At 44.5% G+C, this 13,862-nt stretch overlaps 1 protein-coding gene across 1 annotated transcript in view; it reads right to left on the minus strand.

Annotated features, from left to right (window-relative positions):
* Positions 1 to 9,399: 9,399 nt before the first annotated feature.
* Positions 9,400 to 13,862, minus strand: part of LOC106566316 (uncharacterized) — a 94,196-nt gene continuing 89,733 nt past the window's right edge. The window contains exon 5 of the mRNA XM_045692828.2: positions 9,400 to 12,104. Within this exon, the coding sequence (XP_045548784.1) occupies positions 12,029 to 12,104 (76 nt within the window). The 3' untranslated portion in view covers positions 9,400 to 12,028. The remainder of the gene's footprint in view (positions 12,105 to 13,862) is intronic.

Here is a 13,862-nt window from a genome sequence, read left to right on the forward strand (position 1 = left end):
GGCCTGACAGGATCAGGTTGACGTTGAACACCTGGCCTGACAGGTACAGGTTGATGTTGAACACCTGGCCTGACAGGAACAGGTTGATGTTGAACACCTGGCCTGACGGGTACAGGTTGATGTTGAACACCTGGCCTGACAGGATCAGGTTGACGTTGAACACCTGGCCTGACAGGATCAGGTTGACGTTGAACACCTGGCCTGACAGGATCAGGTTGACGTTGAACACCTGGCCTGACAGGAACAGGTTGATGTTGAACACCTGGCCTGACAGGTACAGGTTGACGTTGAACACCAAACTGCCTGGCCCTCTGACAGAGCAGGGAAGTGAGGGTGCAGAGCTGCTAACGTTCTGATTCTCTCTCAGCTTCGACACAAAACATCCTACAGACGTTTGAAAAGACACTCTGGTACCTCCTGCTCCTAGCACAGTCTACCATCCAAAATGTGTGTAAAGAAACAAGACAGTTGTTGAAAAGATAGAAACGGAAATGAGTTCTAATTATTGTATGACGAAAGAACATGTTGCATCTCAAATGGCACCATGTATTTTGACCAGAACCCTACATTTAATTTTTTTTTTAATTTAACTAGGTAAGTAAGTTAAGAACAATGACAGCCTAGGAACAGTGGGTTAACTACCTTCTTCAGGGGTAGAACAACAGATTTTTACCTTGTCAGCTCAGGGGATTTGATCTAGCAACCTTCCAGTTACTAGTCCAACACTCTAACCACTAGGCTACGCTGCCACCAATGGCCATTTGGGACGCAATCTTGATAAGATTGAATCTCTTATAACAAGCGAATGAATTAAACAAGCGTGTTAAAAACATGCAGCAGACTGAGAGTATTGTATAGGCGTCGTTAACCACACCAGTGTGGGTCGTCAGCCTCTGAATGTCTTTCTTTAATGCAGCATGTTGACAGGACCTAGTTTTAATCCTATGACAGCACAGCCCCACTACAGCGCTTGATAGACAACGTCTCTCTCTCACGTCAACACAGCTTCACAATCATCAACCATTAGCAATAATTATCCACATTTTTCTTAAATTATGAAGAAGAAAAAAGAAAAGTATATATAATATATATATATATATATATATATATATATATATATATTTTATTTTTTATTTTTTTTAAATAATATTTGGCCTTACTGCTATTCTGAAGTCTCTGTCCTATATAAATTATGAGAAATATAAGAAAGATCAGGAAACTATTTAACATTTTTTATTTTGTTTACATGTATATGACCCCTTAATTTTTACACTAATCTATCTCTATATAAACTTCTATTATTTAGTCGATATGGTACTGGGGACCTTCAGACGAGTCTTGTGAGGCTTGTGTGTGTCCTAGAGCAAAATAACCAACACGTTCGGACGCTACAGACAGAAGATGTAAGATCAGCTGCACCGACTTCAGACGAGTCCCAAGACTCTTTTTGGGGGGGGGGGGGGGGGGGGCGTATAGCAAAACGGAGAACGCCATCGTGTTTGTGAGAATCTGATCATAATAGTTTGTAGGCCAAACCATTTGGCATTTTCGTGAGAAGACCGATTTTTCGGGACGTCTCATGGTCTGACAAACACCTCTGTCGCTCTGCCACCTTTCACCGCAGATGCAGAAGAAGTGTGACATTGGCGGATATTCGTCTAAATCCACCGCATCTGCGCTGATTTAAAAAATACTATATGCCCTTCACATCACATTCATCCCCTTGGTAACAGAGGAATGATGCAATGGTTACCATAACATACTTAAAGCAGGCAAGACTATATTTACGTTGTTCTCTAATTCTCGCAACAACAACAAAAATCAGTTGGACTACATATTTAATAATTGGCTGGTTCTCGTATCGATCGGGTTCCCGCCTATAAATATCTGGGCATTTGGATTGACAGACTCAATGTTTAAAAACATACAGATGAGCTAGTTAAAGAGCTCAGATTTAAAGTGGACTTCTTTAAAAAAATAAATCTTGCCTCAGGAAGCAGATTGTACAGTCAACTTTCCTGCCAGTTCTTGGCTATGGTGACACCATTTACCAGAATGCTTTAAACCTTTGGATGTTGTCTACCAATAGCGCCCTTCGCTTTATTACAGGTGACAGTTTTAATACTCACCACTGCATCCTGTATCAAAAGGTTGGCTGGTCCTCATTAAAGCCCAGGTGATCACTTCATTACTCCCCTTTGTTTACAAAGCTTTACTATACAAGCTTCTGACGTAACCTAAATTTGCTGATAAAATATATATTTTTAAACGTGATAGCAAACCCATTCGCAAGGTTTGCTTAACTTTTGAGGTTGTCTGGGGTCTCCATCGAACTAGGTAAATCCTTTTTTAGTTTTAAAGCACCTCGTTGCTGGAACCAACTACACAATAGTGCCTTGCGAAAGTATTCGGCCCCCTTGAACTTTTCGACCTTTTGCCACATTTCAGGCTTCAAACATAAAGATATAAAACTGTATTTTTTTGTGAAGAATCAACAACAAGTGGGACACAATTATGAAGTGGAACGAAATTTATTGGATATTTCAAACTTTTTTAACAAATAAAAAACTGAAAAATTGGCCGTGCAAAATTATTCAGCCCCCTTAAGTTAATACTTTGTAGCGCCACCGTTTGCTGCGATTACAGCTGTAAGTCGCTTGGGGTATATCTCTATCAGTTTTGCACATCGAGAGACTGACATTTTTGCCCATTCCTCCTTGCAAAACAGCTCGAGCTCAGTGAGGTTGGATGGAGAGCGTTAGTGAACAGCAGTTTTCAGTTCTTTCCACAGATTCTCGATTGGATTCAGGTCTGGACTTTGACTTGGCCATTCTAACACCTGGATATGTTTATTTGTGAACCATTCCATTGTAGATTTTGATTTATGTTTTTGATCATTGTCTTGTTGGAAGACAAATCTCCGTCCCAGTCTCAGGTCTTTTGCAGACTCCATCAGGTTTTCTTCCAGAATGGTCCTGGATTTGGCTCCATCCATCTTCCCATCAATTTTAACCATCTTCCCTGCCCCTGCTGAAGAAAAGCAGGCCCAAACCATGATGCTGCCACCACCATGTTTGACAGTGGGGATGGTGTGTTCAGGGTGATGGGCTGTGTTGCTTTTACGCCAAACATAACGTTTTGCATTGTTGCCAAAAAGTTCGATTTGGGTTTCATCTGACCAGAGCACCTTCTTCCACATGATTGGTGTGTCTCCCAGGTGGCTAGTGGCAAACTTTAAACGACACTTTTTATGGATATCTTTAAGAAATGGCTTTCTTCTTGCCACTCTTCCATAAAGGCCAGATTTGTGCAGTATACGACTGATTGTTGTCCTATGGACAGAGTCTCCCACCTCAGCTGTAGATCTCTGCAGTTCATCCAGAGTGATCATGGGCCTCTTGGCTGCATCTCTGATCAGTCTTCTCCTTGTATGAGCTGAAAGTTTAGAGGGACGGCCGGGTCTTCGTAGATTTGCAGTGGACTGATACTCCTTCCATTTCAATATTATCGCTTGCACAGTGCTCCTCGGGATGTTTAAAGCTTGGGAAATCTTTTTGTATCCAAATCCGGCTTTAAACTTCTCCACAACAGTATCTCGGACCTGCCTGGTGTGTTCCTTGTTCTTCATGATGCTCTCTGTGCTTTAAACGGACCTCTGAGACTATCACAGAGCAGGTGCATTTATACGGAGATTTGATTACACACAGGTGAATTCTATTTATCATCATTAGTCATTTAGGTCAACATTGGATCATTCAGAGATCCTCACTGAACTTCTGGAGAGAGTTTGCTGCACTGAAAGTAAAGGGGCTGAATAATTTTGCACGGACAATTTTTCAGTTTTTTATTTGTTAAAAAAGTTTGAAATATCCAATAAATTTCATTCCACTTCATTATTGTGTCCCACTTGTTGTTGATTCTTCACAAAAAAATACAGTTTTATATCTTTATGTTTGAAGCCTGAAATGTGGCAAAAGGTCGAAAAGTTCAAGGGGGCCGAATACTTTCGCAAGGAACTGTACATTACACTTGGATATTCTGGGACCTTCTTATTGAGGAATTTAATTGTATTTTCTTGAGAATTTGTGTTGTGCTGTATTTGAGTGGTTTTATATTGAATAATGTTTTTTTTTCATATCTTTGAAATTGTATATGCAGGACTTGTGAAAGAGACCATGTTGACTACCTACTTTTAAATAAAGGTACAATACAAGTCAAAAGAGTACACAGCACTCATCTTCCTCTGTAGCAGGAGCTCCAGTCCTCAGACCCTGATTGGTGACACGCTCCAGCCCCAGTTAACACACCTGACTGCAATAATCAACTAATCATGGGATTCAGTTTGGAATGCAATTAGTTTAATTCAGGTGTTCCGGGGAAAAAATGTGACACCAATGAGGCCTCTGAGGACGGGAGTGGTCCATACCTAATCTACATTCTCCTACAAGATCAGGTATAGGGGACCAGACAGACCAGGTATAGGGGACCAGTCAGACCAGGTATAGGGGACCAGCCAGACCAGGTATAGGGGACCAGCCAGACCAGGTATAGGGGACTAGTCAGACCAGGTATAGGGGACCAGCCAGACCAGGTATAGGGGACCAGATAGACCAGGTATAGGGGACCAGACAGACCAGGTATAGGGGACCAGTCAGACCAGGTATAGGGGACCAGACAGACCAGGTATAGGGGACCAGGTATAGGGGACCAGACAGACCAGGTATAGGGAACCAGTCAGACCTGGTATAGGGGACCAGTCAGACCAGGTATAGGGGACCAGACAGACCAGGTTTAGGAGACCAGGTATAGGGGACCAGACAGACCAGGTATAGGGGACCAGGTATAGGGGACCAGACAGACCAGGTATAGGGGACCAGCCAGACCAGGTATAGGGGACCAGCCAGACCAGGTATAGGGGACCAGTCAGACCAGGTATAGGGGACCAGGTATAGGGGACCAGTCAGACCAGGTATAGGGAACCAGTCAGACCAGGTATAGGGGACCAGACAGACCAGGTATAGGGGACCAGTCAGACCAGTTAAAGGGGACCAGACAGACCAGGTATAGGAGACCAGTCAGACCAGGTATAGGGGACCAGGCAGACCAGGTATAGGGGACCAGTCAGACCAGGTATAGGGGACCAGGTATAGGGGACCAGTCAGACCAGGTATAGGGAACCAGACAGACCAGGTAAAGGGGACCAGTCAGACCAGGTATAGGGGACCAGACAGACCAGGTATAGGGAACCAGACAGACCAGGTATAGGGGACCAGGTATAGGGGACCAGACAGACCAGGTATAGGGGACCAGACAGACCAGGTATAGGGAACCAGGCAGACCAGGTATAGGGGACCAGACAGACCAGGTATAGGGGACCAGGCAGACCAGGTATAGGGGACCAGATAGACCAGGTATAGGGGACCAGACAGACCAGGTATAGGGGACCAGACAGACCAGGTATAGGGGACCAGTCAGACCAGGTATAGAGGACCAGGCAGACCAGGTATAGGGGACCAGCCAGACCAGGTATAGGGGACCAGACAGACCAGGTTTAGGGGACCAGCCAGTTGCCAAGCTGCATGTGACTGTGACTACGCAAGATCTCCGTTCATAGCACTTGCAAGAGGTCCACATCCAGGGACTGATCATGACATGATGAGCAAACAAGACAACAAATTGACTATAGACTAACTACTAAAACATTTTACCAAGGAACTGAAGAACTGAACAGGAAGCTATAGATCCCCAAGTGTGCGTCCCAATTAACACCCTACCCCTTATAAACTGTTAGAAGTAAAAGGTGCATGGAAGAACCTTTTGGTTTGCCACACTGGTAGAATCTTTCCCATTGTAAAAAAAGGTTCCTTAAGGAATCCCTCTTAAAAGAGTTTTTGAGGAACCCCTTTTTGTGATGGGAGGGGTTCAATTTTGAATTTTCTGAGAATATCTTGTCAGTTTTATCAGATCGGAGGCTTGGCTTATTGTAGGCGTGGCTTTCAGATAATTAATTTTGGTCACCCCTTAGCGTAAATGTCATTCCTGTTCATCATGTTAAGTTTGTAAACTGCCTATTTGTTAAATCCCTTGAATAATTATGCTGATTACATACAGTAATAATAAATAAAACTACAACTTTGGGATTTGCATAGACTCTTGAGGAACTCATACACCTCTGTTAGCCTCATTAAAGCTAAAAATAAAAAACAATCTCCAGGGGTTCCTTGAGGATCTCTAGGGGTTCCTTGAGGATCTCCAAGGGTTCCTTGAGGATCTCCAGGAGTTCCTTAATGATCTCCAGGGGTTCCTTGAGGATCTCCAGGGGTTCCTTAATGATCTCCAGGGGTTCCTTGAGGATCTCCAGGGGTTCCTTGAGGATCGATCTCCAGGGGTTCCTTAATTGTCTCCAGGGGTTCCTTGAGGATCTCCAGGGGTTCCTTGAGGATCGATCTCCAGGGGTTCCTTGAGGATCGATCTCCAGGGGTTCCTTGAGGATCGATCTCCAGGGGTTCCTTGAGGATCTCCAGGGGTTCCTTAATGATCTCCAGGGGTTCCTTGAGGATCTCCAGGGGTTCCTTGAGGATCTCCAGGGGTTCCTTAATGATCTCCAGGGGTTTCTTGAGGATCTCCAGGGGTTCCTTAATGATCTCCAGGGGTTCGTTAATGATCTCCAGGGGTTCCTAAATGATCTCCAGGGGTTCCTTGAGGATCTCCAGGGGTTCCTTAATGATCTCCAGGGGTTCCTTGAGGATCTCCAGGGCCCCTTAATGATCTCCAGGGGTTCCTTGAGGATCTCCAGGGGTTCCTTGAGGATCTTCAGGGGTTCCTTAATGATCTCCAGGGGTCCCTTGAGGATCTCCAGGGGTTCCTTAATGATCTCCAGGGGTTCCTTGAGGATCTCCAGGGGTTTCTTGAGGATCTCCAGGGGTTCCTTGAGGATCTCCAGGGGTTCCTCGAGGATCTCCAGGGGTTTCTTGAGGATCTGCAGGGGTTCCTTGAGGATCTCCAGGGGTTCCTTAATGATCTCCAGGGGTTCCCTGAGGATCTCCAGGGGTTCCTTAATGATCTCTGGGGGTTCCTTGAGGATCTCCAGGGGTTCCTTAATGATCTCCAGGGGTTCCTTGAGGATCTCCAGGGCCCCTTAATGATCTCCAGGGGTTCCTTGAGGATCTCCAGGGGTTCCTTGGGGATCTCCAGGGGTTCCTTAATGATCTCCAGTGGTTCCTTGAGGATCTCCAAGGGTTCCTTAATGATCTCCAGGGGTTCCTTGAGGATCTCCAGGGCCCCTTAATGATCTCCAGGGGTTCCTTGAGGAGCTCCAGGGGTTCCTTAATGATTTCCAGGGGTTTCTTGAGGATCTCCAGGGGTTCCTTGAGGATCTCCAGGGGTTCCTTAATGATCTCTAGGGGTTCCTTGAGGATCTCCAGGGGTTCCTTAATGATCTCCGGGGGTTCCTTGAGGATTTCCAGGGGTTCCTTAATGATCTCCAGGGGTTCCTTGAGGATCTCCAGGGCCCCTTAATGATCTCCAGGGGTTCCTTGAGGATCTCCAGGGGTTCCTTGAGGAGCTCCAGGGGTTCCTTAATGATCTCCAGGGGTTTCTTGAGGATCTCCAGGGGTTCCTTGAGGATCTCCAGGGGTTCCTCGAGAATCTCCAGGGGTTTCTTGAGGATCTGCAGGGGTTCCTTGAGGATCTCCAGGGGTTCCTTAATGATCTCCAGGGGTTCCTTGAGGATCTGCAGGGGTTTCTTGAGGATCTCCAGGGGTTTCTTGAGGATCTGCAGGGGTTTCTCGAGGATCTCCAGGGGTTCCTTGAGGATCTCCAGGGGTTCCTTGAGGATCTCCAGGGGTTCCTCGAGGATCTCCAGGGGTTTCTTGAGGATCTGCAGGGGTTCCTCGAGGATCTCCAGGGGTTCCTCGAGGATCTCCAGGGGTTTCTTGAGGATCTGCAGGGGTTCCTTGAGGATCTCCAGGGGTTCCTTGAGGATCTCCAGAGGATTGCATGCGAAAATAAGCTGTTTACCACTATAAATTGTTATCTGGGACACTGCCACTGGCAGGCCGCACCCTCCACTGACAGGCCGCACCCTCCACAGGTTCCTCCGTAAAAAGGGTTCTACATGGAACCCAAGATAGTTCTACCTGGAACTAAAAATGGTTCTACATGGAACCCAAGAGAGTTCTACCTGGAACCAAAAAAGGGTTCTACATGGAACACAAGCGAGTTCTACCTGGAACCAGGGTTCTCCTACGGGGACGAACAGAGAACTCTTTTAGGCTCTAGATAGCACCTTTTTTCTAACAGTCTAGGCTACTTGTTCAAGAGCTAGATAGGAAGAGATAGGACAGAGGAGTGGACAGAGGAGTGGACAGAGGAGAATTGCGCATGAAGGGAACAGTGAAGAAGACAGAGATATGTTAAAGTTAGAAGTTAATTCATATATGAATGAACCATTCGTATAGCCTACATATTAAGGTATATATTACAGGCCTACTTAAGTGAATCTCGGCCTAGATCCCCTGTGCTATAGGCATCATTAAAAAACAGAGACCGTAAAAGACAGAGACCCTAAAAAACAGAGCCCCTAAAAAACAGAGACCCTAAAAGACAGAGAACCTTAAAGACAGAGACCCTAAAAGACAGAGACCCTAAAAAACAGAGACCCTAAAAAACAGAGACCCTTAAAGACAGAGACCCTTAAAGACAGAGACCCTAAAAAACAGAGACCATTAAAGACAGAGACCCTAAAAGACAGAGACCATTAAAAGACAGAGACCCTTAAAGACAGAGACCCTTAAAGACAGAGACCCTTAAAGACAGAGACCCTTAAAGACAGAGACCAGAGACCCTAAAAGACAGAGACCCTAAAAGACAGAGACCATTAAAAGACAGAGACCCTTATCAATAGATGGTTGAACATATTACAATAAAGCCCTCAAATTTAAATGTTGGCCTAGTGTCAACATAACCACCATCACTTAACTAAAATTGATCAACAGGGGGTGGCAGGTTAGCCTAGTGGTTAGAGCGTTGGGCCAGTAACCGAAAGGTTGCTAGATCGAATCCCTGAGCTGACAAGGTACAAATCTGTTGTTCTACCCCTGAACAAGGCAGTTAACCCACTGTTCCCCAGTAGGCTGTCATTGTAAAACAAGAATTTGTTCTTTAACTGACTTGCTTAGTTAAATAAAAACAGCTGTTCATTAGGCTATGGACAGCACCTGGCCGTGCTGCTGCTCCAGTTTCAACTGTTCTGCCTGCGGCTATGGAACCCTGACCTGTTCACCGGACGTGCTTGTTGCACCCTCGACAACTACTATGATTATTATTATTTGACCATGCTGGTCATTTATGAACATTTTAACATCTTGACCATGTTCTGTTATAATATCCACCCTGCACAGCCAGAAGAGGACTGGCCACCCCTCATAGCCTGGTTCCTCTCTAGGTTTCTTCCTAGGTTTTTGGCCTTTCTAGGGAGTTTTTCCTAGGGAGTTTTTCCTAGCCACCGTGCTTCTTTCACATGCATTGCTTGCTGTTTGGGGTTTTAGGCTGGGTTTCTGTACAGCACTTTGAGATATCAGCTGATGTACGAAGGGCTATATAAATAAATTTGATTTGTTTATCTGTATCTATTTTCTAATCGTTGTCAATGTCATCTTTATATAGCCTATATATATCACAGCTGTCTCTATATCTCCCCATTAAAACTTTCCTCATCAATTTACATGACATGGCTACGTTTTCATTTAGCATTATCTTATAACATAGACTCGTTTTTTTTTATTTCTCACAGAAAGGATTTGAAGCTAAAGCAAAGTTTTTAGTTTTTTTTAAATCCTTTTTTTTTTGAGATAGGAGAAAATGTGATTTGCTTATGTGTCCTGAGTGAAATACGCTGCAGGCAGCTTTGATTGATGGATCCTATTTAGGTGGGTGGGTGTGCTAATTAACCGTTTCGGTGTGCTAATTAACCATTTCCATACAGAAAGTTACAGTCTGGACTTCATCTCTTTAATCAGATATAAAGAAAACCCGTAGGCAGAAATTGAGGGTCAGCATATGTACGAGGAATCGCTTACAGGTGCCAGTTCTTCGTTTCCGCTCATTAAATGATGGTATGAATGAAGTTTAACCAAACTCCTTTCATGATTGATCCTATAAGGATGAAAAGTCTATCCTCGTATTTTCAGTAGCATATTATTTTTTTTACAATACTATATGATTTTTCTCTCATTAATTCATCCTCTCTAGCCACTTCGAACAACGTATTGCCACTGAGAATGACCGCAGCAGTGTGGGTGACGACGTTATGAGAATTTGGCAGAAAAGTGGAGGGGAAAAACACACATTAGTCTTGATGTCAATGGTTTAGTGTGTGAAAAAAGGTTTGGGGCAGACCTAATATATAACTGGGTTTGGGGAAGACCTAATATATAACTGGGTTTGGGGCAGACCTAATATATAACTGGGTTTGGGGCAGACCTAATATATAACTGGGTTTGGGGAAGACCTAATATATAACTGGGTTTGGGGCAGACCTAATATATAACTGGGTTTGGGGCAGACCTAATATATAACTGGGTTTGGGGGCAGACCTAATATATAACTGGGTTTGGGGCAGACCTAATATATAACTGGGTTTGGGGCAGACCTAATATATAACTGGGTTTGGGGCAGACCTAATATATAACTGGGTTTGGGGGCAGACCTAATATATAACTGGGTTTGGGGCAGACCTAATATATAACTGGGTTTGGGGCAGACCTAATATATAACTGGGTTTGGGGCAGACCTAATATATAACTGGGTTTGGGGCAAACCTAATATATAACTGGGTTTGGGGCAGACCTAATATATAACTGGGTTTGGGGCAGACCTAATATATAACTGGGTTTGGGGCAGACCTAATATATAAGTGGGTTTGGGGCAAACCTAATATATAACTGGGTTTGGGGCAGACCTAATATATAACTGGGTTTGGGGCAGACCTAATATATAACTGGGTTTGGGGCAGACCTAATATATAACTGGGTTTGGGGCAGACCTAATATATAACTGGGTTTGGGGCAAACCTAATATATAACTAATATATAAATATTTTAATGTGTCTATGCTGCAAACTAGTAGAGAACCATTGTATTTCCGTATTCTTAAAACATTTTTTTTTTAAATTGATAAAGGAACTCAAACTAAAATATGTTTTATTAACTTAAAAAAAATAAAAAAATATCTGTTTTCAGATATTTTGCTCATAAAGCAGAACTCTTCTGTTCCCAAAACATTCCAATATTTAAAGGTTTGAGGAGTTGGAAACTAAGAGCTTTTCTTATTAGGAAGATTTGCGGTAGTCCTTTTCTTCTCGCTATGGTTAAAATAGAGTTGTAAAATGTAATGGGGGCAAGCACCATGTGCTCTCTCACCGAACAAGAGAAGGAAAGAGGAAGGTTCACAAGCAGATAAAAGACAAGAAGGAGTGAGATTTAAAGGAGTAAAGAGAAACAGCATACAGACACTAGAGGACAGTATAAAGGACGTAGAGAGAGAAAAAAATCGGAAAGGTTAATTTTCGGGGGTTTTTTCCCTTCCTTCATCATCTCTTCATCATTAGTTGACCTGGCTGGTGGCTGTACGTGAATCCTCTTCGGACACTGTCCAGGCTAAAAGTTCAAAGGTCAGAGTCTGAGAATTCAACCAATCAGGACAGCCTTTTGTCATTCAGTTCAAAAGAGCAGGGCGAGCAGGGAGGGACAAGGTTGCGAGGGTGACATGCTAGTTAGTGCAAAGGACAGGGTAGGTAGTACAGTCAGATAGGTAGGGATATTGTCCAGACCAGGCCCCAAGTCCCAGACTACAGTTCAGTTTAGCTGAGATTAGCCAGGTTTGAGCATTGTAAGAGATTATTATTATTATTTTTTAAACCCCAACGAACGAGTTGTGTTCAGTTGTTTCCTTCAGCATCTTCCTCTGTCTCTGTGAGGTTATTTGGAGGTCAAGGGTTAATAATGGGGGGGGGGGGGTCATCTGCTTGTTACCTAGAGGACGGACTACTGCACTCGGAGGCGGGGCAACAGAACTGATGGGCGATGTCATCATCTTCATCATCTCTGGAGAGAGAGAGACAGGTCATGGTAACATGTAGAGAGAGAGACAGGTTATGGTAACATGTGTAGAGAGAGAGACAGGCCATGGTAACATGTGTAGACAGAGAGACAGGTCATGGTAACATGTGTAGAGAGAGAGACAGGTCATGGTAACATGTGTAGAGAGAGAGACAGGCCATGGTAACATGTGAAGAGAGAGAGACAGGCCATGGTAACATGTGAAGAGAGAGACAGGCCATGGTAACATGTGAAGAGAGAGAGACAGACCATGGTAACATGTGAAGAGAGAGAGACAGGCCATAGTAGCATGTGAAGAGAGAGAGACAGGCCATGGTAACACGTGTAAAGAGAGAGACAGGTCATGGTAACATGTGAAGAGAGAGAGACAGGCCATGGTAACATGTGAAGAGAGAGAGACAGGCCATGGTAACACGTGTAGAGAGAGAGACAGGTCATGGTAACATGTGAAGCGAGAGAGACAAGCCATGGTAACATGTGAAGAGAGAGAGACAGGCCATGGTAACATGTGAAGAGAGAGAGACAGGCCATGGTAACATGTGAAGAGAGAGACAGGCCATGGTAACATGTGATGAGAGAGACACAGACCATGGTAACATGTGAAGAGAGAGAGACAGGCCATAGTAGCATGTGAAGAGAGAGAGACAGGCCATGGTAACACGTGTAAAGAGAGAGACAGGTCATAGTAACATGTGAAGAGAGAGAGACAGGCCATGGTAACATGTGAAGAGAGAGAGACAGGCCATGGTAACACGTGTAGAGAGAGAGACAGGTCATGGTAACATGTGAAGCGAGAGAGACAAGCCATGGTAACATGTGAAGAGAGAGAGACAGGCCATGGTAACATGTGAAGAGAGAGAGACAGGCCATGGTAACATGTGAAGAGAGAGAGACAGGCCATGGTAACACGTGTAGAGAGAGAGACAGGTCATGGTAACATGTGAAGCGAGAGAGACAAGCCATGGTAACATGTGAAGAGAGAGTGACAGGCCATGGTAACATGTGAAGAGAGAGAGACAGGCCATGGTAACATGTGAAGAGAGAGACAGGCCATGGTAACATGTGATGAGAGAGACACAGACCATGGTAACATGTGAAGAGAGAGAGACAGGCCATAGTAGCATGTGAAGAGAGAGAGACAGGCCATGGTAACACGTGTAAAGAGAGAGACAGGTCATAGTAACATGTGAAGAGAGAGAGACAGGCCATGGTAACATGTGAAGAGAGAGAGACAGGCCATGGTAACACGTGTAGAGAGAGAGACAGGTCATGGTAACATGTGAAGCGAGAGAGACAAGCCATGGTAACATGTGAAGAGAGAGAGACAGGCCATGGTAACATGTGTAGAGAGAGAGAGAGGCCATGGTAACATGTGAAGAGAGAGAGACAGGCCATGGTAACATGTGAAGAGAGAGAGACAGGCCATGGAAACATGTGTAGAGAGAGAGACAGGCCATGGTATCATGTGTAGAGAGAGAGAGAGACAGGCCATGGTAGCATGTAAAGAGAGAGAGACAGGCCATGGTAACACGTGTAGAGAGAGAGACAGGTCATGGTAACATGTGAAGCGAGAGAGACAAGCCATGGTAACATGTGAAGAGAGAGAGACAGGCCATGGTAACATGTGAAGAGAGAGAGACAGGCCATGGTAACATGTGAAGAGAGAGAGACAGGCCATGGTAACATGTGAAGAGAGAGAGACAGGCCATGGTAACATGTGAAGAGAGAGACAGGCCATGGTAA

Source organism: Salmo salar, chromosome 13 (assembly GCF_965601325.2).
Source record: "Salmo salar chromosome 13, fSalSal1, whole genome shotgun sequence".
Taxonomy (NCBI): Eukaryota; Metazoa; Chordata; class Actinopteri; order Salmoniformes; family Salmonidae; genus Salmo; species Salmo salar.